The 25,467-nt window shown below is 41.8% G+C and overlaps 1 protein-coding gene and 1 pseudogene across 1 annotated transcript in view; both read right to left on the bottom strand.

The window, feature by feature from the left end:
• Positions 1–18,203, bottom strand: part of GPSM2 (G protein signaling modulator 2) — a 39,201-nt gene extending 20,998 nt beyond the window's left edge. The window contains exons 1-6 of the mRNA XM_006149505.3: positions 17,909–18,203; positions 5,663–5,884; positions 4,477–4,612; positions 3,136–3,278; positions 2,657–2,780; positions 2,425–2,540 (exon numbers count right to left, since the gene is read on the bottom strand). Coding sequence (XP_006149567.1) covers positions 2,425–2,540; positions 2,657–2,780; positions 3,136–3,278; positions 4,477–4,612; positions 5,663–5,884; positions 17,909–17,964 — 797 coding nt within the window. The 5' untranslated portion in view covers positions 17,965–18,203. The remainder of the gene's footprint in view (positions 1–2,424; positions 2,541–2,656; positions 2,781–3,135; positions 3,279–4,476; positions 4,613–5,662; positions 5,885–17,908) is intronic.
• Positions 6,140–12,950, bottom strand: LOC102485001 (signal peptidase complex subunit 3 pseudogene; annotated as a pseudogene).
• Positions 18,204–25,467: the final 7,264 nt, after the last annotated feature.

Here is a 25,467-nt window from a genome sequence, read left to right as displayed (position 1 = left end):
TTCAGACTTTCAGATTAAATTTGAGAATCCTGTCAGTTTGCCACAGTACAGGAGTATTGAAACATGAAATCCAGTGCCTCCAAAGACTGACACAGTATTTTTATTTATTTATTTTTTAATTTTATTTTCTTTAGTTTTTAACCCTAAGAGCATGTGCACTTGCTGGAGAGAGAGAGAGAGAGAGAGAGAGAGAGAGAGAAAGGTAAAGTGAGAAGTCAACCCCCGGGGGAGATGGCCACATCACAATTCCTTCTCTTGCATCCTCCTCTTGGGCTTTGGGGCACGCACGCACACATCTCGGCATGATTTTCAAGCTCAAAACACAGCCGGCCATATAGGAGTCCAGTGCCTTAGCCATCGCACTACCTGCTGGCCCTCTGACACCGTACTTTTAACATGAAAAAAACTTGGTATCGGGAATAACTAAGAGGGTTTTAGCCATATGTTTGTTTTCTGTCATACTCTTGCCTTTACAGCTTGTCAAGATTTGTTTTGTTTCACCAGAGGGCACGTGATAGGTGTTGAGAGAAGGGGAAAGGGAGAAAATAGCCCTAATGGGGCACGGTCACGCCACAGCCCTTCTCTTCCATGTCTCCATCCTGTTGGGATTTAGGGCACACATACACACACACCTGGTGTGTTTTTCAAGCTGCCAGGGCCAGGATTCGAATCACGTGGTTAGCCATGTGGGATCCAGGCCCTCAGTTTGTCAAAATTTAAAATCCTGCCACTGGTGGCATGGTAGTTAAGGCACTGGACTCCTACAGAGCTGACTGTGGTTCGAGTCCTAGACCTTGAGGCTTGCTTTCTCAAGTTCCCTCTCTCCCCCTCCCTGTCTCTGTCTTTCTCTGGTGAGCATATGGGTCCTGCACCAAATTTTTAAAAAAGTAATAATCATAAATAAAATTAATTCTTTAAAAATAAAAAAAATGCTTAGGTAAAATTCTTGTATGTGTACCATTAATCACCAATTCATGAAAAATACTGAACACTGCATTTAAACATTACTCAGGTTCTACCTAACGCACACGGTACTGTCGCTGAGACGGTAACATAGTCGTTAAGAGCACGGATCCTGGAGCCAGACGTCTGGGTTCATATCCCAACTCTACCCATGACTAGTTACATAATCAGGGACACGGCACTCCACTGCTCTGCTCACCGGTTTGCTACATATAGTATAGGGGAAATATTTCACTAGATTTTTGTGAGGATTAAATAAATATGTGTAAACAGAGAGAGAGAGAGAGAGAGAGAGAGAGAGAGAGAGAGAAAGAACAGCATCTTGTGCAGAGTAGATGCTTTACAAATGTAAATGCTGTATCGTTTTTAGTGTCAGTGCTTAAGCCAACAGGTGCTTTTGGATCTGGTCATTTAAATGACTCCCTCAATTTCTGCCAAATAGTATAATTACTTCATATAATTGATATTTGTATGTATATAATATATATATTATATATGTATATATATAAATGAAAAATGACTATATGGTAATGTGATTAAGTTTTTATCAAACCAAACACAGCTGAAATAACATATTTAATGAACGATATCTTCAAAGCTGTCACCTTGGGAGGCTACACACTTATTCTAAGGTTGTCTGTCCTACCCAACATTTCCAAAGACTTTCGGAACTGCCTTTAGACTCTGTAGTTAAGTCATTATCTCTGATGGAAGAGTTGTCCTGTAATGATCAGAAATCTTTTGGGAACCAAATTCAATGACTAAAGTAGGTTTACCAAACTACTGCTTTGTGTCCTGAAGAATGTGGGTCTAAAATGTTATGAAAGCCTTCATGTTTTTTTTTGGAGAGGTTTTTGCTATAGGGTGCGTGTGCTCGCCAGACAGACAGACAGAGACAGAGAGACAGAAAGTGAGAAATCACCCCTCAGGGGGTATGGCCATGCCAAAATCCCTTCTCCTCCATTCTCCTCTCAGGATCTTGGGCACGCACGCACACACGCCCGGCGTGAGTTTTAAGCCACTGGGTCCGAAACTTGAACCATGGTCAGCTACGTGGGAATCCAGCGACATGGCCATTATGCTAACTGCTGGTCCCATCCTTCATGTTTTCAAGCTGTCAAGGCTGAGATTCGAACCACGGCTGGCCATGGAATCTGGCTCCTTTCACACAACACTCAGCCACTGCACTTCGAGGCCAGCCCCGTGCTATTATTATTAAATCTCAGTCTCAAGTACAGCATTCCGTACTGAGCTCTGAGTGCCAGGTGTTGTGCTCAGGGCTTTATGTCCTCTCCGTTCAGTCCTCCTGATATTGCCCATTACAGATGAGGAATCTCAGGCTCAGAAGCCCACAGTTTCCACTAGGCTACAACAAAAATTAGATGCTAACCCCGAAGGCTTTGACTGAACGGACTGCAGGACGACGCGTTTTACATTTATCTACAGAAATATCGGACTCACTTGTAGTATTCAGAGGCAGTTTCAAATTCGCCAAGAAATATATATGCATTTCCAAGGTTGCTATATGCTCTTCTTTCAGCTGCTTTATCTCCAAACTCTTTTGCAATAAGGAGACGCTGAAATAGAAAACCTTAATTAGATGTAGCTACAATAAAACAGGAAAAACATAATCTAATCACCATTCGAAACTTCAACGGAGGAAATAATCTGGCTCTAGGGTTTTCCACCGTACCTGTTCGTGAGCTATGACTGCATCCCTGAAGTTGCCGAGGAGGTAATGTGTGTTTCCGAGATTTCCAAAGGCACGCCCCTGGGCTGCTCGGTCTCCCAAAGCCGTTACTAATGACAGGTTTTCCCTAGGTGAGAACAGAAAGTGGTGAAAACATAAGTTAGGGGGAAAAGATGATTTAATTTTCAGTAATTCTGAAATTCTGTTAATAAAACACTAAATTTGTTCTTAAATCATTCAGACTAATCATTGATGTTTCTTATTTGTGCCACTAAGGGGCGCTGGTCTGCAACTGAGATGAAAGCTGCAGATGCCCACCAGCTCCACACTAGAACATTTAAGCAACTGACCTGATGGTTTATTTTTATTGGCCAGGCTGTAATTTTAAAACCTAAACTTTTTGTCACACTTAAGAACTTTCCACTGAATAAAGGCTGTACATAGTATAGATGGGCCCATGTGACTGCACCAGCCTTACTCACTCATAAAAGTCCACAGCAGCCTGCAGAGCGTTTTTCACTTCTTCTGGAAATTCTCCTATGTCCTGGGGCCCAGGGCAGCCAAAACTTTTCCCTTTGGCATGATATACATTTCCCAGATTGTAAAGTGCTCTTGCCTCTCCCACCTAGGTGAAGATATTAGCAGAGGGTGCATTTCAAACCAAAGGCCAGGTATTTAAAACACTGATCACGCAAATGAGGGGAGAGGACTGAAAAGTTCATGGGGGAATCAGCAGTTAGCGTAATGGCTATGTCGCTGGACTCCCACGTAGTCAACTGTGGTTCGCGTCCTGGACCCAGTGGCTCAAAACTTACGCTGGGCACGTGTGCATGCGTGCCCAAGATCCTGAGAGAAGAACGGAGGAGAGGGGATTGCGGCGGGACCATCCCCCCTGGGAGGTGATTTCTTGCTTTCTGTCTTTCTGTCTCTCTCTGTCTTTCTGGTGAACGCACGCACTCTACAGCAAAAACTTCTCCAAAAAAAAGAAAAAAAACGTTCATGGGAAAATGGAGTTAAAGTACGAGTTTATTTTGGTACAAAAGTTTTTGAAATTAATGCATAATTTTTCATCACATGCAATTTCCATTATTATTTTGAAAATAATTTTTGACACTGGATGTCCATATACAATCAAACAGATAATTACTTATGAAAGAAGGACCTCTTGCTATTTCTTTCTTTTTTTGTTAAAAAAATTTTATGGAGCAAGCAGGTGGCATGGTGGTTAAGGCGCTGGACACTCCCATATGGCCAACCATGGTTCAAGTCCCAGACCTGGTAGCTTGCTTTCTCTCTCTTTCTCTCTGGTCAAATTAAAATAAATGAAGGAGTGAATAAGTAAAATTTAAAAATTATTTTAAAATATTTTATGCTTTATGTTTTGGTATTAACTTTTAAATAAAATACAGACTAATTAAGCAGTTTTAAAACACAAAGCGTAATGGCTATGCCGCTGGACTCCCACGTAGTCGACCGTGGTTTGAGTCCTGGACCCAGTGGCTTAAATTTATGCCAAGCGTGTGTGCGTGCGTGCCCAGGATCCCGAGAGGAGAATGGAGGAGAAGGGATTGCAGCATGGCCATTCCCCCTGGAGGGTGATTTCTTGCTTTCTGTCTCTCTGTCTGTCTCTGTCTTTCAGGTGAGTGCACGTGCCCTATAGCAAAAAAACTCTCCACACACACACACACACACACACACACACACACACACACACACACACACACACACACACACACACACACACACACACACACACACACACACACACACACACAGCAATTTCAGTGAAAACATTTGGTCTACCATCTATGTTTCCTTATTACCTTGTCATTAAGCTCTCTGGAAATATCGAGATGTCGCTGACAACAAACTATAGCTTCATCAAAATTCCCAAGGACCTTTAAGGTGTTTCCCAGATTACCACTAGCTTTGGCTTCCCCCAACTGGTCTCCAATAGTCCTGAAGGAAACAAAACAAATTTTAAGAATTATTTATTTAATTTTATTTATTCATTCATTCATTTTAATTTGACCAGAGAGACAGAGAGAGAGAGAGAGTGAGAAAGCAAGCCACCAGGCTTGGGACCTGAACCATGGTAGGTCATGTGTGGTAGGTCATGCGGGAGTGTCCAGCACCTTAGCCACCACGCCACCTGCTGGTCCCAGAAACAAAACAAATTTTAAAAAATGGTGTTAAACATTTCATAAAGCAGCCAATGTACAGTTTTCCAAGAGAATAACTGACATGCTTAAGGTAAGAAAGACCATAGCCTTAAAACCTACTTTAAATAAAAACTTAAAACTTACATCTCAGTATTCAAATTTAATTAATTTCCACTCACTTAATTAAACTCCAGAGTCATTTCATTACTATTCATTCAATTAAGCTCTGTTCAACCTAAAGGCTGGTTTTAAAAAGTGATGCTATTGGGGCCAGCAGATGGTGGTGAGGTGGTTACATCGTCGCTGGACTCCCACATGGCCGGCTACGGTTCAAGTCCCGGACCCAATGGCTTGAAAATCATGCTGGGTGGGTACCTGTGTGTGTGTGTGGGCCCAAAATCCCAGGAGGAGAATGGAGAAGGGATTGAATCATGGCCATTCCCCCTTGGGGAGAGGGGGTGATTTCTCACTCTCCCTCACTGTTTCTCTTTCTCTCCAGCAAGCACACAAGCCCTCTGACCAAAAAACAAAGTGATGCAATTGAGCTGAAATCATTGTACACATTGTACACATTCTTTTAATTAAATGGAAAAAAACACTTTTTAAGTAACAATTTAGGGAGGAAGAATATTAAAAAGCCTAAATGAAGGGGTCAGCAAGTGGCATGGTGATTGGGGCACTGGACTCCCACAGCGCTGACTGCAGTTTGAGTCCCCAGCCTGGCAGCTTGCTTTACCACTTTCCTTCCCTCTCCCTGTCTCTCTAGTCACATTAAAGAAAATAATAATAAAAAATAAAATTAAACAAATAATTCTTTAAAAAAAACCCAAAAGCTTAAAATAATTACCTTGCAAGAGTTAAATCATGATGGTGGTATTCTAATGCTTTGGCATAATCATGCAAATAGAAATAAGCATTGCCCAGCTGGCTGTAAATAGCGCTAAGTGTTTTCAGGTCTTCGGTTCCAACCTGAACTGCAGCTTCAAAGAACGACACGCCAGCACGGCAGTCTCCTGACTTACACAGACGCTCCCCTTCCAAGGCCAGCTCCAGGCAAGAAGCTTCCATTCTACAAAATGACAGGACAGACGGTTACAACGTTACATGACCAATGCACGGCACTGTTTCTGACTTCCAGTAACATCCTTTCAATGTGAACTGTGTGGCTTCTCTTACTCGGAATAGCTTCCTCTATAACTGAAGTATACCTATCTATCTATCTATCTATCTATTTATCATTATTAATGAAACAGTAAACACAGTTATTTGTAGCAAGAATTCATTTGCCTATTCAAACGCTTTTGTGTTTCAAATTCAGAATAATTTAATAACTCTTTATCTCATATATAGCTGGAAATGGGACAGATACACGTCTCGATCCTGTCACAAGAGGCAGAATTCGAGCATTTGGTACCACATTCTGAGATAGGGTCAAAGTGACATTCCTGGTTCCCTTGAGACCATTTCCACCGTCCAAGAAAAAATATTTTGTTTTCATATCCTTCAAAAACGGCTTCGGATTATCACCTCTCAGAACCATCTTATCCCAGAGGACAACTTGGCTCAGAGCATTATTTTTTGTGGAATATTCTGCTGATAAAGAAGCACCTGCTTCACGTTCCAATCGAATGTATTCTCTAGATCAGCAGTTACAGCAAATGTGATGAATCCCAGATCACTTCTTTCTCTAGGTCCAGTGAGGTGGTCCACATTTTTTAGCATGATCCGCGAGACACGCAGCCACACCGGGACGCTCCTGTCTTTGCAGGTGGTGGTGGTGAAGCAGCCGAAGGCGAGCGCCGCCATCACGCTCAGCGAGTTCGCCCGCGACAGCACCGTGTTCTTTGCGACCGTCTCCCACGAGTCCTGTCCCCACACACACACCTAGGTGCCCGCTCTGGCCACAGACCCCCTAATTCAAATCCCTGAGCCTTACAGGTCTGTTATATAGGAAAGCTAAGAATCTCTACATGGAGCTTGTTTTAATTTGCCACCCCAAAGCAACCCACTTCGCTGGCGAGAGAACCCAGAGTGTTTCATGAACAATTCGGGTTGCGGCAGACCTGTGGACGTCCTGAGTGTGTGCCTGGGAAGATGAGGTCCTACAGTTCACTGTGCCGTCGGTGATCCGGCGGTCTGCTCTCCTGCCCACCAGCTCCTCCCGCCATCCCGCTACCGACTCCCTGGCGCCACTCTGTCTCAAACAGATAATCTCTTTCTCTGAATCTCTTTTTTCGTCTAACCACCACACAGCCACCTGTACCCTAGAAAAAAAACAAAAAAAGAGGAGCAAAAAATCTTGATCTACAAGGCATACTTTCAACAAGAGAATGAAATATCAGGAAAATTTAATTTAGAAAGTAATGATTTAGGGCCAGCCTGGTGGTCATGGCAGCTGGATCCCACGTGGCTGACACCATGGTTCAAGTCCCGGACCTGAATGCTTGAGAAGCATGCCAGGCAAGTGTGCGTATATATACCCAAAATCTCAAAAGGGATGGGGTGTGATCATTTCCAATGGGGGTGTCCAAGCACGCTCTCTCCCTCTCTCTGTTGTTCTCTGGTAACCGTACCTTCTGGTAAATTGAAAACAATTTTTAACTGAATAAAATTACCGTATGTACCACCCATGTTACACTTATCACCCTCTGAAAACCTTAAGCTCATCAAACACATTCATTTTTGGAACAATACTAAATTTAAAAAAATAACTAATTTTATTTATTCATTCATTTATTTTAATTTGATCAGAGACAGACAGAGAGGGAAAGTGAGAAAGCAAGTCTCCAGGTCTGGGACTTGAACTGTGGTTGGCCATGTGGAAGTGTCCAGCATCTTAACCACCACACCATCTGCTGGCCCCGGAACAATACTAAATTACTCCTTATTAGCATTAGCTCTGAGCCACCCTACGGTATCAGGGGTTCTTAATGCTGACTACACAATATGCAGAGTTTATACAGAACACTTTAAAACTTCTGACACAGGACCCCACTCTCTGCATGAGGTCTGGGCATTGTATTTTTTCAAAGCTGTCAAATAATTCTAATGTACAAGCTGACGTTGAGAACCAATGCTCTAAAAGGAAAGGTGAATTAAGCCACCACTCATCCTAAACTCACTCAAATGTAATAGTTTGTATACCCAGTAGCAGGTCAATCAACATGCTTCTTCAGGTACAACCTTTTAGTTTATAAAACTTCAAGCTTCCTTAGAGCCATAAATTAAAATGAGACTGTAAAAGAGTAATTCAGAGGGGCCAGCAGGTGGTGTGAAGGTTAAGGTGGTTGGCTCTCGCATGGCCAACTGTGTGGTCAAGTCCCAGACCAGAGGCTTGAAGAACACACCAGGCACATGTGCATGCTGCCCCAAATCCTGAGAGGAGAATGGAGAAGAGATTTCAGCATGGCCATCCCCTCTGCCGGGTGATTTCTACTTTCCTCCCCCATCATCCCATCACAAAGCATTCTCCCAGGAAGTGCTCAGCCCCATGGCAAAAACTAGGGGGGGAAAAGGTAATTTAGTATTGTTTTAAAAATGAACATGTATGATGAGCTTAATCAGTGTTTTGAAGGGTGATAGGTATACCAGTGGTGGCAAATAAGGTAATTTACTCAGTTTAACATTTTAATAGTTACATATTAACTTAATGTGTATTAGAAAATAAATGTAAGTATAACATCACATTCACAGTTCCACGGATACCAATTTGGATGAAACTAGATATATTTTTAATAATAAGTTAAAGATAGTATGCCAATTAAAAAAAAAGTTTCCCCGAATTTCACAATCACAATAAATCTGATGAAACAATAGACTTCAAGGCGGGCAGGTGGTGTAGTGGTTAAGGATGCTGGACTCCCACATGTCTGACCATGGTTCAAGTCCCAGACCCGGTGGCTTGCCTTCTCACTTTCACTTTCCCTTTCTCTCTCTCTAAATTAAAAAATAATAAATAAAATAAAGTGGATAGTGATTTTTTAAAACTCTGGACTAAAGTTAACACAGCCAACTGTCCAAGTTCAAGGCCAACTTCTAATTTGGAATAAGCATACAGACGTGGTCATCTCTAATGGCTGATTTTCAAGTTTTATGTCCAGGAATCTTTTTTTATAATTCAAGTATTTTGGCTGTGGCTATGGCTTGTTCCCAGTTAGACCTTCCCTCTATCAACGTGCTGCAAGCAAATCTCTAACACGTTGCTTTAGCACTGGACCAAGCCAATCATGGGGGGAAGATCTAAAGTGCATGAGTCAAATAAAGCAGAAACCTGAAATCACTATGCTTATGTTCCTTTTACGTCATTTCACAATTATTGGATCATCACTGTATCAATGACCCAGTAATAAGGCCCATTCCTGGGGCCAGCCCGCTGCACAGTGCGGGCTCCGTAGGGAGGCTGGGGTTAGACCCCCGGCACATGTGCACACCTGTGGTGCTGGCCGCGGGGAGGACTGTGGCAGGAGGGCCTGCTGAGTTCCTGTCTTTCCCTCTCTTGAAAGAAATAAACAAAAAATAAAGAGTATCTATTTAAAATTGTATGAAATTACTGATATATGTATAAAGAGAAATGAGTCACCCTAAGATCTGATTTTATTTGACTGAGAAAGTCTACTTTTTTTTTTCTTTTTTGTAGAGGTGTGTGCGCGTGCCAGAAAGACAGAGAGAGACAGAGAGACAGAAAGTGAGAAATCACCCCCCAGGGGGGATGGCCACGCCGCAATCCCTTCTCCTCCATTCTCCTCTTGGGATCTTGGGCACGCACGCACACGTGACCAGCATGAGTTTAAGCCACCGGGTCTGGGACTCGAACCGCAGTCGACTACGTGAGAGTCCAGTGACATAGCCATTACACTAACTGCTGGTTCCCACCTTGCTATCTTTGAAGACACTATCTTGGAAGATATTTTAGTAACTAATACCAAAAAATAAAGTAAAAAACTCTAACTTTTGATTTATTGTTCAATATATTATAGTACTGGTATATTTTATTAGAAAAGAAGTCAATGTTCTGGCAAAATCTCCAGCATCTCAATGAAACGTGTATAATTGCAAAATAGGGCAGTTGGTTTATAAATCTTAAAATATTTTTAAAAAAATTCATGAGAGAGTGTGTTGACAGAAATAACCAAGCTCTGTAGAAATAATAAAATGGCTTATTCTTAACGCAAATACAAGTGACCACGACTAGTCTCTGTTGGCCCAGAGAAAGTGTTTCTGGTGCTAAGAGGCAGTGGCTCTATTCAGTCCCGAGAGCTGGAGCCTGCTCTGTCAGTCAGCGTAAGGAGTCTTTACATTGGCCTGGCCCAAAAAGGTGGTGCATCTGGAAGTGGGGCGTGGGGAGGGGCCTATAGGTTATTAATGAGTTCAGAAATTCTTAGATCAGGTGCCTGGTTTAACAGCACAAGTCTCTATATCAAGACTCACAGTAAACAGAAAACAATGCTTGAGTTTGGCTTTAAGAGAGATAAGAAGGTTTTACTACGTATCACATGATGTTATGCCAGGGACGGATGTAGGGAACACCGCACAGTCACTGAGACAAAGCCGATTATTATAATAATAATATTAGTATTTGTAGATGTGACCACCTTCGGCCCCTTGGAAGAAAAAGAATAGTCAGAAATCTGTCCTTGAGGCAGGGGCATCCTCCACAGGGCCTGGTCAAGCCATGATTTCCTTCCTCTGGATCCTGGCCATGCAAACACGTGCCTGGTATGTTTCCAAGCCAACTGGACTGGAGACCTGAACTACAGCCAGCATGTGGCTTCCAACTCAGCAGTCTCATATGCTACTGGCTGCACCAGAGACTGGGGCAGTTTATAAATTTTTTAGAAGACCATTAAATAGTAACAGAGTAAGTAATTTTATATCCTGTCTCTATGAGAGAATAGAATTACTTCATTTGTCTACAGGTTGGGTGGAAAACAAAGAACAGACACAGAGGGAGAACTAGGAAAACACATGCCATTAAAATACATATCATATACAAAGTTTCTTTTATTTTTTCTAATTGCTATTTAGTTGTACAATCAAAGAAAGTCTATTTCTAATAACTATAAACACAGTACTACTAACCTTGACTGAAATGTTCTCATTTTTGCTAACAAGATGAATATTTTGGCTATAACTCATTTTCTACACAAACTTGTATCATTTCAACTTCCTTAAAATTATATTTATTTTTTTACTTTTCTTCCATAGATTTTGACCTTTACCTCCTAGAAGTCTGGTTTCTCGTGTTCACGGTATATCAATGAAAAGCCAGAGGGGATTAAAACCTTGATGCTACATTGTTTTAAACATTTTAATAATACTGATTATGTCCAAATCTGACTCCCTCAAAAAACTTAGCATACCACGTAAGAACAGATGATGGGCTTAGGACTTCAGGTTCAGAACAGAGAACTCTCCATCCTCCACCGCACTCCCTCTACCCTCTGCAGCTGTGGACCCTCCTTTTATCGACCTTCGGTGTGTTCTAACGGGGTATGGAAATGCTCATAATCAGACCTGGCCCCAAGAAACTGTATTCATCAATTTACCATATAGAGCTAGCCCTTCTAGTTTATTTTGTAAAAGGAAAAGTTGTGCAAAATTATTGTGATTTAAATTTTATATGGTAACTTAGTGGTTTTTTTGGTAACTTAGTTTTAAAAGTGATTTTCATCTATACTAACTTTATCCTCAAAATAACCCTCTGACCGGGATCAGCAGTTAGCGTAATGGCTATGTCGCTGGACTCCCATGTAGTAGACCACGGTTCGAGTCCCGGATCCAGTGGCTTAAACTCACGCCGGGCACGTGTGCGTGCGTGCCCAAGATTCCAAGAGGAGAATGGAGAAGAAGGGATTGCGGTGTAGCCATCCCCCCTGGGGGGTGATTTCCTGATTTCTGTCTCTCTGTCTCTGTCTGGCGAGCGCACGTGCCCTATAGCAAAAACCTCTCCAAAAAAAAGAAAAGAAAAAATGAATAAATAGCCCTCTGAGATAGGTACTAGTACAGAAAGGAAAACTGACTTTCAGGCAGGTTAAGTGACCTGATCCAGGTCATGTGATGGCAAAGCTGAGAAATGAAATCCTGTCTTTGTCTCCAAACCCAGTCCTCTTTTCACAACTCTACATTATTGCAATAAGCGCATTATTAAAAGTACACTTACCTAGCAAAATTAAGAGAATTCAACACCAAAACTGTATCCCTTTACATCTTACAAACGATACTCTAATTTTCACAATATCCAAGTATTAAAGTGCTTATTATTCATATTAACAAGAATACAGACATTTCCCAAAGAAATAGTGAACTAGAGAGATTAGCATAACAAACCCAGTGTACCTGTCAATTCAACTCCCACTACAGGGTTATTACTGGTATTTCACCTCTACCCCTACCCTCACTCTTCCAGCCCCCCATCACTCTGAAGTACTTCCAGCAAGGACATGATTTCATTTGTGCACATTTTAGTATGTACCTCTAAAAGGAATCTCCTAAAAAAAAAAATACTCACAATCCTATTACCAAACCTACAAATTGAACAATTCCTTAAAACCAACCATAGCATTTTTTTAAACTTCAGAAACTAATTTGATTTTGCTATCCGTTTCCATCTCCACAAATAGGTACAAAATATTTCATAAACATTCTGGCGTCCCTCAGGAGGTTCCTTCGGGTCCAAAGAACCATTCCATTTCAAAATCACAAACGTGTGCCACAAAACTCCTCCACGGGCCTCCGTCATGAATGAACCAGGGGGGAAAAGGCCACAGGCTAGTATTTATTAGAGTAGAAGACAACATGTCAGGCCTAACTTAAAGGGCTCGAATCATGACCCCAGCTAGACAGTAATCCAACCAACATAAAGAACGCTAATATTAGAGCAGTGATGAAGCCAGGAATTGCCTTGCATGTTCTTACTAAAAACGGTGATGGATTGCTAACTTGCCGGCGCTGAAGCCCTCTAGTAATGAGCACCCACGTTTGACCTGTGCTGGGGCATGGGCCAAGGACCAATCCGAGATCTTCCAGCCGACCCAGGTACAACCCTGCTTCCTATTTGCTGCCCTTACAGTATTAGGAAGTATGCCGCTCTTCAAAATGCTCAGGAAGGCAGACGAACAATCATTAGGTCTTACCATGGTCGCATCTAAGGAAGTTCAAAGGACATACAGGCCAGAGATCATGCTAAGCCTCACGGCTGCCCTAAGGAGCTCACGGTCATAGATGGGAGGAGGGAGGGAAAGTAGGAAGAGGCAGCCCTAAGACAGATACGATGAAACTTAGCGTAGTGCGAAGAAAGATGTGCACCAGTGTAGAGAGCACGGACCGGGTACAGAGACGAACTGCGCAGTCTGGAAGTGCTACCAGGAGGAGACCAGCTCTGAGGTGAATAGATATTCTGAATGCACTGAAGAAAGTGGGAAGGGAATTCGAGGCACAGGGCGTGAGCAAAGGCACTGAGACAGAGCAGCGTGACTTGCGCAGGAAGCCGGAGCTCAGAGGTGAAGATCGGCAGGCAGGAAGGGCTGAGGAACAGGCAGAAGCCATGTAACGGAAGAGCCTGATCTTGTGTGTTAAGCGTGGCTCTGCCCTGCAGGAGACTAGGAGCGACCACAGGCACTGGGGAGGTATCCTGCAGTTAGCACTGTGTGTTCCAGACTGAGCCTTCTAGTGGGAAATTAAAGACAGATTCTGAGAGGGTACGAATGGAGAAGAGAGGCCAGCCATGGCCTGGTTGTTAAGGCAGCTGAATCACACATAGCTAACTATAAAGTCCTGGACACAGCGGCCTGATACACACGCTGGGTCCACATGCATGTGTGCTCAAAATCCCAAAAAGAGGGAGAGATGGAGAAGAAAGTGTGGCACAGCCATTTCACATGGGGGATGCTTTCTCCTCTGTACGCTGCATGTGTGTTTGTGCATGCTGAATGTGCTCTCTGTCACGTGCATGCATGCCCTGGCAAAAGAAAAAAAGAATGTAGAATAGGAGGAGTTTGGAGGAAAGATCCCGGAGATTCAAAGTACAGCAGGGGCTAAGAGGTGGGTGGTGGTTAAAGTGGCTGGATCCCTGGGGGGTGGCAGGTGGCGTGGTGGTTAAGAGCACTGGACTGTGGTTCGAGGCCTGGACCTGGTGGCTTTCCCTCTCTTTGTCTTTCTCTCTCTGGTCAAATTAAAATAAATAAATAAAGTTAAATAGAATAATTCTTGGAAAAATAAAACTTAAAAAAAAAGTAGCTGGATCCCACATGGTCGGCTATACAGTTTGAGTCAGACTCGATGGCTTGAAAAACATACTGGGTGCATGTGTGTGTGTACCTAAAATCCTGAGGGGAGAATGGAGGAAAATGGATTGTGGCCCGGCCATCCTCCCCAGTGGGGAGCGTTCTCTGTGTTTTCTGCAGCAAGCACATACACCGAATAACAACAATAACAAGAAAACTGCAGCAGTGGTGGGGAGGATACAGATGAGTAGATAAGTATGAGAAACGTTAGAGAGATTTAACTACCTATACCTCATGCTGGATACACAGTGAGAGGGAAGAATGTATGTAACCCCCAGGTTTCTGGAAATAGGTCTAAAGGGGAGGGTAAGGGCATTTCATATATTAAAAACCCAGCTTAATTATATAGAACGTCTTCCATTTTCTTTTATTTGGAACTTTTTTTTTTTTTTTTAGGCTTTCGCCATAGGGCATGATGTGTACACTTGCCAGAGAGAAACAGAGAGGGGAAAAGTGAGAAATCATCCTCCAGGAGGAATGGCCCCGCCACAATCCTTTATCCTCCATTCTCCTCTTGTGATTTTGGGCATGCATACATACACACACAGCATGATTTTAAAGCTACCGGGTCCAGGACTTGAACCATGGTCCAGTACTTTAGCCATCACACCACCTGGCTCTTGGAACTTACTTTTAATAGAAAAGTCCTCTCCTCACCTACATAACCTTCCTTGGTGCCTGACAAAAATCCCTATCCCACAGGATGACAGGTCTCACTATTTCCTAAACATATGTTAAGACATCTAAGACCTGGTAGCAAATAGCTTCGTCCAGAGATTTTAAATTCTACTCATGCTACCAAGTTCTGTTTATTTAAAAATGAACTCATAACAGTTTTGACAAAGACTCTATTACCTAATCACCTAATTCAAGTAAGTATCATGTTTGGGTTTATTATATGCTTCAATGCAATTACCATTTATCTTATTTTTTTAAATATTTATTTATTTATTTATTCATTCATTCATTCATTCATTCATTTTAATTTGACCAGAGAGAGAAACACAGAGAAAGAGAAAGAGAGAGAAAAGTGAGAAAGCAAGCAACCAGGTCCAGGACTTGAACCGTGGTCGGCCATGTGGGAGTATCCAGCACTTTAACCACCACGCAACCTGCTGGGCCCGTCCATTTATCTTACTTTAAATAAATGTTAAATACTTTTTTTTTTTTTTTTGTAAGAGGACATGTGTGCTTGACAGAGAGAGGGAAAGAAAGAAAGAAAGAGAGAGAGAAAGAAAGAAAGAGAGACAGAAAGAACGAACGAACCCCTAACCTTTTCCTTCATTTCTCCAACCTGTCAGGATTTGCGGCATGCACACACACCCCTGGAGTGTTTTCCAAGCAGCTGGGACTACGGTCAGCCCAACACACAGCTCTTAACTGCTGCATTATGGAGCTGTAGGAGTCACAATAGTTAAGGAGCTAGACTCTCACTTGGTCAAGGTTCGAGGCCCAGACCTCGCAGTTTGAAAGTCACACCAGCCCGTGAATGTGCCTATCCAAAATTCCGGAAGGAGAGTGGAGGAGAAGGGATTGCAACATGGCCATTCCCCCTGGGGCTGACTTCTCACTTTCCATCTCACTGCCTCTCTTCAATGAGTGTACATGCCCTATAACAAAAACCTTAAAAAAAAAGCACCATAGTTAACTGCTGTTTAGTTCTTAATTGTATCAGAAATGCCATTAAAATTTTATCACGAAATGTTAAACTGGTTATTTTGATTTATCATGCTTAGAAAGTACTTATCTATTTCAACTTTATTTAATATCCATTTCTTTTAAAAGCTCCTTTGTGGGGCCGGCAGGTGGTGTGGTGGTTAGGGCACTGGACTCCCACATGACCAACCACAGTTTAAGTCCCAGACTTGGCAGTTTGGAAATAATGTTGGGCATGTGAGTGTATCCGAAGTCCCAGGAGGAGAAAGGAGGATTATGGTGTGGCTATCTCACTTGGAGGGTGATTTCTCATCTTCCCTCTCACCGACTGTCTCTCTGCAGAGAGCACACAAACCCTGCGGCAAACACAACAAAAACCAAAAAACCTCATTTGTGGGAGCTGAGGTCTGTGCACAAGTTGGGGCAGCCTGTGAGCTCTCAGGGCCTGTCACTCAGTGTCAGGTGGTGAAGGGTGATACTGGCTTAGGCACTCATCTCAGGAGGGTGCAACAGGGCCGTGGAGGAGCGTCTGCGTGCAGCCTTCCAGAAGTACACAGAATGGGAGCCTGGCGCGTGGCGAGGTAACGGGAGTGTTTTTCAAGCAGGTGGGACTACGGTCAGTCCAACACACAGCTCTTAACTGCTGCATTATGGACCTGTAGGAGTCACAATAGACAAAGAGCTGGAACCTATGGTACTCAAGGATTGGGGCTGAGTACAGGGGCACAGAGGGCATGAGGTGGGCTGGGGCTTGAGGACTTTGCACCTGGCCCCATGGGCCTTGAGGCACAGACCTTAGAGCATAAATGGCCCAGGGTAAGTGTATCTCCATCCCTAAGAGACGCATCCTGGAAACCCTGAGTTCTCCTTCCCCCCTCTGCCTTGTGGCTTTTTAAAGAGTCGCATCTCAGTGACCGGCCTACAGGCCTACCTTTTCTCCTCTGCAGAATGAGGGGGTCTGTTTGACCCACATTCAAAATAAAAATCATAGAAATCGCATTAGTTGCCAACATTTCAGAATCTAGGAATGTCACACTACAAGTCCAGACTTCCTGTGTTCTCCTGATAAATCAAGATGACTTGGCCACCCTGGACCTCCACTCTGCCCAGCAGAGAGGCCCTGATTTGCACCTCTGCTGTCACCTCCTGGCCAGCTTCACTCCTTGCCTCCTGTGGGTGTCTGATTTGGATCAATGGAGAGCAGCACACTCCCAACACACACACACACACACACACACACACACACACACACGCACAAGTACTATAGGACCTGTTACCCAAGGGAGTGCTGTACTTGTGAAAGACACTTGTGGATGCAGAACACGGGGTGGGACTGCTGGTCCCTACAGTCTGCAACCTTCCTTCCACCTGGGTTCCAAAGCAACGCAAAAGTCCCCCAGACAGACCGTGTCCCTGGAGTCAGGTGAGGGCTCTGAGAGAAAGTGACTGTCCTCCGAAGCACGACTTGCTTTCAGGAGTGGGACAGGGTTACCGAGACACTACCTCCTGTAAAAATGTGGCCTCACTTGCTAAGTCAGCACAACACAAAACATCACTAGACACTAATTTAAAATGACACTGCTTTGAGTGTTTTTTTTTTTTTGTATTTTAACAATCCTAAATTGATAATCATATGAATTTTTTTTGTATTTTAACAATCCTATATTGAGAAACATATGGATTAAGTAAACATTTAAAGTAGTTTTAATAGTTGTGAAGATACATTTTCTTTAAAAATAAGGAAATAAAATATATACAGAAAGAGAAATGAGAATCAAAATAATACACTAGAAAAATTAAAAATAAATTAAAAGTTCATATATAAATAAGCATTTAAAAATTACAACACAAAAGTTAGGTCCTTTAGGTAACCAGATTTAAAAAAATACATCTTTTATCCCCAAAGACTTTAAAATATATTCTATTTATTTATGTTATATAAAGTTAGAAAATATGAAGTTTTTATAAACTCTTTCAAAGAATATTAGTAAACAAACCATAACAAATAAATGGTCTCTGTTACCACTGTTGTAAGGTTATACTAGCGATAGCCGGTATATTTTGAGCATTTTCAAATTGAAATCTGAAATGGTCAGCATTAAACACATTTTAAAATAAGGATTAGAAGTCACCCGCTAAGAAAGCAACAGTCTTACCTGTAACGAACATGAAAAGAATGTTCTTCCCTCATGCTTATCAAATTTTCCTCCATCGAGACATATTATAAGCTGAGTAAAATACGAGATTATTTTATTTTGTACCAATCCAGTTCTTTACAATGTAGAATCGTTCGCAGAACACTGTCCGGTTAGTGTATTAATGAGTTGGTGTTAATACATCCTAAGCTCAAGCTTCTTCTTTATTAATAATGAAAGGAGGTCACTGTCAGATGCTTAAAGGTTCAAAATGTGTCCCAAATCCTTGCATCTCTGGCCCTTTCAGGAGCACTTCAGCAACATTTCTGTAAAAGGAATATAAAATGCTCTGCTTGAAGTCCTATTTTCAAAAATAACCTAAAGTAACCCTGAGCTGTCCATAATCACACCACTAACTGCGGACTGCTGTCCGGTCCGTCACCGCAGAAGACAGCCAAGGACTGAGCCGTCGCCATGGAGCTACTGAAGGGCGTGAACACAAACGTGACGTGAGAGCTGCACTCCAGCTTCAGCTCAACTTTTAAAATTGGTTTCAAATATATAGTTTTATGTGCTTATCTTTTATTATAAATGATCATACAAAATGTTATATTTCGTATTTGTATGTAAAAGCAGTCACGACACTTCATTCAAACTTTTGAAACTGTGATTAAAAAAAAAACACAAAAGTTTAAGTGAACAAGTAATGCCAAGTCTTGTAAATTTACCTCTTCAAAGATAATACACTGATAATTAGGCTATACCGGTAATCATTTGCTTCCAAATGATTCTATTTAAACTCTTTAAGCTCTTTTCAAAGATTTTATTTAAACTTTCTAAGGTCTTTTCAATGTTTTTCTTACTATTAAGTACTACAAACAAAATTTAGGAAGCATGTGTACGACCAAAAAACGATGCTCTAACATTGATGTATCACCGTCCAGTTTACGAGAAAGATTATCACCACTGTCTTTTAAGCCTCCTGTGTGCCCCAACCTAACCCAGCACCCTCCTTTCCCCTCCAAGGTGAGCTCTCGATTGCATTTTACACTATTCTCCTTCTCTTTACAACCTCACCATCAAAGCCTGCAATCTTAAACATCACTGAGCTTGTACGGTTTTTGCGCAACATGGTTTCTGTGGTTCATCTCGATTATTGCTGCACACAGCTCCAACTGGCACGATGTACTGCTGCATCAGAGTCCACTGTATACCAAACGTATTTTTCATTCTGCAATTGATGGGCACTTGGGTTATGTTCTTCTTTTAATTTATATTTTTCTGGCTATTGTTAAGAGTGCTGCTAGAAACACTGAGATATTAATAACTTAATACACTAGTTAAGCAGCAGAGCATATTAACTGCTTAATTAAGTAAGTACAGCTAGGGACAGATTAGCTGGGAACAGAACAGTAAGGTAAGAGACAGGAAGGTGGAGAGAATCAGTTTGGGGAATACTGATAAAGCTTCTTGGAGGAAATGAAGTTTTCATATTAATAACCAGTTTGGTGAGTAATAAGTACAAAATACAATTCCTTTTATTCCTGCCTTTAGTCAACAAAGGAAGTAGTATCTAAAGAAAGGATGAAAAGGTAGGTAGTGGTTATTAATATAACAAATCTTCTCTTCATTTTGTTCAGAATTCCCCCGTGCTTTTTTCCTTAATAAAAAAATCATTCAAGGGGAACTGGTATAGATATGCATAGCAACAGCTCCAAAGTCCATCCGTAACCGATAACACGACGGCTTAAACTGGCAACCAAACTGCTTTCCATCATCCACTGAGATGCAGAAGGAGAAGTATTAGAATTATCATTGCTATTATTACCTTTTTTAACAAGAGAGAGAATATTACAGGAAGGGGGAAGGGGGGAGGAGGGGGGTAGGGAGAGAGAGAGAGAGAGAGATGGGGCATTATTGACACCATCTCAGCACACCCCAGTCCTTCCTGCCCAGCCTCCCAGTGACCACCTGTTTAGGCCAGGAAACGAACCGGGGCCTCCCATGACACAGTGCAGCCGCCATGTGGGAATCCAGCACCTTAACCACCTGCTGGCTCCACTAAGGACAATTTATAGTATAATCTTACTGTTCTGAAGAATTTCCTAAAAAGGTCACTTTTGGGGCCAGTAGGTAACATAGTGGTAAAGGTGCTGGACTTCCACATGGCCAACCACAGTTCGAGTCCTGGACCCGGCAGCTTGCTTCTCACTTCCTCTCTCTCTCTTTGGTGAATGCATTATTGTTAAATAATAATAATAATAAATTAAATAAATAATTCTTTTTTAAAAAGTCACTTTACATTACGACATCCATAACAATTAGTAACATGTCCTACCTTACAATTATTCATCGAAGCAATTCTTGGTTCATGATTCATGATGCAAAAGCTCTCTAACCAATTTAGGAACGTCTCACTCATGCTTCACATTACATACCACACTTCATATCTATTTACCTACGAGTCTAACACCAGTAAAATGTGCAGCAAATAGTAAATTATAAATTTGTTGGGACAAGAAAATTTAATGGCATGGCTGGGAACTGGAATTAAAATAAGATGTTTGAAAGAATTCAGCAAGTTCAACCTCCAGTCTTCATTAAGACATACAACTAATGCTTTGCAAGAAACACACACATGCCTTAATAGTCTCTCCAAAACAATGCTCCTAAATGGTCACTACTAACAACTTTTCGGCTTGTCAGCTCACTGGATCTTGTAGTCTGACTATAAAGAAAGAGAAGGGCTGAACAGAGGTATAGCAGTAAAAGAGACACCGTGATAGTGACCCCCATGGAGAGGTTTCAGGTTCGCATCTCAGAGCGTGCCGGACATGGTGTGCCCATGAGCCAAGGCTGGCTGAAGCTGAGGAGTGGATGGAGGCATCAAAATCTAATTGGGGGACCAGCAGTTAGTGTAATGGCTATGTCGCTGGACTCCCATGTAGTTGACCGCAGTTTGCGTCCCGGACCCGGTGGCTTAAAACTCATGCCAGGCGTGTGTGCGTGCATGCCCCAGATCCCGAGAGGAGAATGGAGGAGAAGGGATTGCGGTGTGGCCATTCCCCCGGGGGGTGATTTCTCGCTTTCTGTCTCTCTGTCTCTCTCTGTCTGTCTGGCGAGCACACGCGCCCTATAGCAAAAACCTCTCCAAAAAAAAAAAAAATTTTTTTGGGAAAGTTGTCTCTCTGTCTCTCTTGCTCAAGGAAGAAATGAAGTAACTAGAAAAAAAAAAAAAAAAAACAGGCATTTTTTCTATATCCAAGCAGGTGACAGAAGCATACAGAATGATCCACTAGAACATAATTCTTACTGCCTCGTATTTAATTATCTGATTAGAAAGTCAAATTAGGTGGGACCAGCAGGTGGCATAATGCTTAAGGTGCTGGACTCACACATGGTCAACTGCAGTTCAAGTCCTGGACCCAGTGGCTTGAAACACTTTGGGCACATGTGCATGCATGCCCCAAATCCTGAAAGTAGACAAGGAGAAGGGATTGCAGTGTGGCCATCCTCCCTGGGGGTGGGGTGGGGGTGGGGATGGGGGGAGGTGATTTCTCGCTTTCTGTCTCTCTATCTCTTTGAGTCTCTCTGGCCCTATAGCCAAAAAAAAAAAAAAAAACTCTCAAAAAAAAAGCAGTCAGAATGGGCAAACACCATCTATGCAGCCCGCTGGACCTGGAGGTACTCTCCGAGGTATGCAGTCAGCGTAGACAAGAAAGGCAGGCTCCTGCTCTAAGACATGCTCGCCCTGCTTTACTCTGTGGGCAGTAAAAAGTTCGCAAACTAGGTGATGGGGAAATTCGGTGGACAGACAGTTTGTTTGTTTTTTTTTCCCTCTAGGGCGCGTGCGCTCGCTCACCAGACAGAGTGAGACAGAGAGACAGAAAGCGAGAAATCACCCCCCAGGGAGGATGGCCAGGCCGCAATCCCTTCTCCAATTCTCCTCTAAGGATCTTCGGCACGCACGCCCGGCGTGAGTTTTAAGCCACCGGATCCGGGACGCAAACTGTGGTCGACTACATGGGAGTCCAGCGACATAGCCATTACACTAACTGCTGGTCCCTCTCCATTCTACTCTTGAGATTTTGTGCACACACACGCGCCCGGTGTGAGTTTTAAGTTGCCAGGTTCAGGACTTGAACAGCAATCAACTATGTGGGAGTCTAGCAAAGTAACTATTATGCCATCTGCTGGTCCCAAACTTTTCCTATCTTAATTGCATCCTTTAAGATATAATACTCAATTTTTTCAATGTCTATTTTATAAAAAACATTTATTTTATTTTATTTATTATTTTATTTCCTGTAGGGCACATGCATTCACCAGAGAGAGAAGAGAAAAAGAGAGCCGGAAAGTGAAAAAGCAAGCTGCCAGGTCTGCGAGTCCTCCATGCGGCGGTCCAGTGTCTCAACCACCACGCCACCTGCTGGCCCTCCAAATATCTTTCAGTTGTAAGGTTTTAAGTCAGATACAGTGGCTCTTTATTGACGTGAGCAGAGATGAACGCTGAGGAAAATCAGGAACATATTTAAAATGAAGTTCTGTTAAGGTAGGGCACAGGTAATAGTAACAAATACACATTATAGTAATTATGAGGATAATAAAATAGGATACCAAAATATTCACTTCTGGAGTAAATTCAAATAACTACGCTAAGTCAACTGGTAATTTTCTGTCAAATTATGTATCTATAAATTGGACTAAGGGTGGATTCTCAATCCAAATTTCTATTTCAAACTATGTTTTATCTGAAACATAAAATGCAAATACAGGGAACAGTCCATGCAAAATTAAGGTAGGATGGTAAGAGCAGGAAGTTATTACTGATGATATAAGAATATGAGGAAAGGCAAAATGTGAAGAGAACAAAGATGAAGAGAGTTCAGAGCTTAATTTTACTGCAGCAGGTGTGAAGAGGCCAATTAAAGGCAAGAGAGATGATGCCATCAGAAGAGAATCCTGATGTGAGAAATCAGTGCCTAAAGCACAGACGGTCAGGCCCCAGAACTGCTGAGCACGTGGTTAAGTAATATGGCTAGGAAAAAAGAAGAGGGCCCACTGACTGGATGCGAGAGGCAACGGTCAGTACTAACAGTTCACAAGATTTCCAGTCGTGCAGGGGGGTGACACAGTAGCAATGCCCACAGTAATGGACAAATTAGGTCACAAGAGTGATGCTGTGAAGGAGAAAATGGAACACTTACATCAAACTTGTACCTGCTAAAGTGCTATATTCACAATAACAGATGAAAGAAGAATAAAGCTTGAGATAATATGAAGTCAGGTTAAAATTGGAGACAAGGTGAAAGGTCCAGAGGGTGGAAAAGCAGACCTTAGTAACTTTTCATTCCTGAATTTTGCACATCTTTAAAACTACAAAATGTTAAAGTACTAATGAAATCTAAAGGCTAATAATATAAGTTAGTGGTAAAATTAAAGAGAAATTCAAACAGGAGAAAAAAATAAAGCAATACACAAAAGGTCCAGTTCTTAATTCAACATAATCTCTAAACCAATAATGTAATCAAAGAGTTACATAACATTGTGAACTCCAGAGATACCCGACTATGAATGTGTACCACCTACCTAGTTAAAGGTGTTGCACATGGATTTAGTATGAACTGACAACTGCCATATATACCAAATGTAGATTACCCAATCCCAAAATAACAAACTTAATCTCAAGGCTGAGTTAAGCAGACCATTCTATTCTCTACCATTTTGGAGAAATGGGAACTTACTATAGATTATGCCATAAAAATTCTATCAATAAAGACTTTTTTTGGGGGGAGAGGTTTTTGCTATAGGGCACATGCGCTCACCAGAAAGAGAGAGAGACAGAGAGACAGAAAGCGAGAAATCACCCCGCAGGGAGAATGGTCACATGGCAATCCCTTTGCCTCCATTCTCTTCTCAGGATCTTGGGCACGCACTCACACGCACCCGGCATGAGTTTAAGCCACCGGGTCCGGGACTTGAACCGCGGTCGACTACACGGGAATCCAGCGACATAGCCATTACGCCATCTACTGGTTTCTCAATAAAGATCTTCTTAAGGCGGGTAAAATACATCATCCTCAAGTTAATGCACTCCAATTACGATGGTCTTACTTTACTGATAATCTTTACATTTGTAATCATCAATGTTTAGTTTGTGAGAGGTTAGGTCATGTTAGTTTATAAAACAAGGGTAACTAACAGTGTAACTGCTAATTACAAACATTTATTATAAAAACTTTTAAATAAGTTGTTTATGACTATCAACCAGGTAAATAGAGTGTTTAAAGGATGAATTAAATATGGGTTACAGATTCCAAATAAATCCCAGTAGATAATCCAAGAACAATTTTAATGATAGCAAAAGAATTCCTTTTCATGTTTTTCAAATGTTTATGCCAGATAGCTCACCATTCTAAACGACTAAACTATATATAAACTTCCTTTGAGGTGAGGAACATTTATATTTTTATCCATCATATAGAGCTAATGAATCCAACCAATTCTGCTCCCTGGATAATAAGAATACTAATAAACATCCTACCTGAAATTTCAAAATAGATAAGCTAAGACAAAATGTAATCTTTAAGGAAAGGATTTTTATGCTGGCCATGGCATGGTGGTTTAAGGTAGCTAGATCTTATGTGGCTGACTGTGCAGTTCAATTCCTAAATCAGGCAGTTTGAAAAATTACTACATAAGTAGAGTCTTACTATCTTAGGTTAGGGCATCCACAGTAAAGCAGGAAGATGTTAAATATTAGACATTCCTAATATCTAATGTTAGGGTGTGATCAATGAAAAATACTATTTTTAGATTACACATGGAGTTGGTCTGAATTATGCCAGTGAGTATGCTAAATATCAGAATTGCTGTGATTATAATCTTTAATGGTTACAATAATTTAATAGAAGATGAAACAGTTGCTTAAAATTTTCAAGAGCAAATGAAAGGGGCCAGCAGGGGGCGTAGTGGTTAAGGCATTGGACTTCCTCATGACCAATCACAGTTCAAGTCTCAGACCTGGAGGCTTGCTTTCTCACTTTCCTTCTCTCTCTGTCTCTGTTGCACGCACATGCCCTCTAGCAAATTTTTAAAAATAATGGGGGCCAGCAGGTGGTGTTGGTGGGTAAAGGCACTAGATTCCCACATGGCCGACTACAGTTCAAATCCCAGACTCGGTTGCTTGCTTTCTTGCATTCCTTTTCTCTCTCTCTGGTCAAATTAAAAAGTAATAATGACAAATGGAATTAAATAAATAATTATTTAAAATGATAACAAATTAATTTATTTAATCAAATACGTAATTCTTTAAAAACAGTTACTGAATCAAAAGTCCTGGTACAACAAAAGTGTTTATTTATATTTAAGATAATAATAAGTTCAACTAAAGAATGTGTTCTTCTACACATTCATTAGAATAAGACCAATATAGGAGCCAGTAGGTGGCGTGGTGGTTAGGTGCTGGACTCCTACACGGCCAACAGCAGTTGGAGTCCCAGACATGGTGGCTTGCTTTCTCACTTTCTCTCTCTCTGTCTCTCTATGGTCAGCAAACCTGTCATATAGCAAGCTTTAAA

The sequence above is a fragment of the Tupaia chinensis genome, unplaced genomic scaffold, assembly GCF_000334495.1.
Source record: "Tupaia chinensis unplaced genomic scaffold, TupChi_1.0 Scaffold000270_1, whole genome shotgun sequence".
Taxonomy (NCBI): domain Eukaryota; kingdom Metazoa; phylum Chordata; class Mammalia; order Scandentia; family Tupaiidae; genus Tupaia; species Tupaia belangeri.
This window is presented reverse-complemented; position numbering and strand designations above follow the sequence as displayed.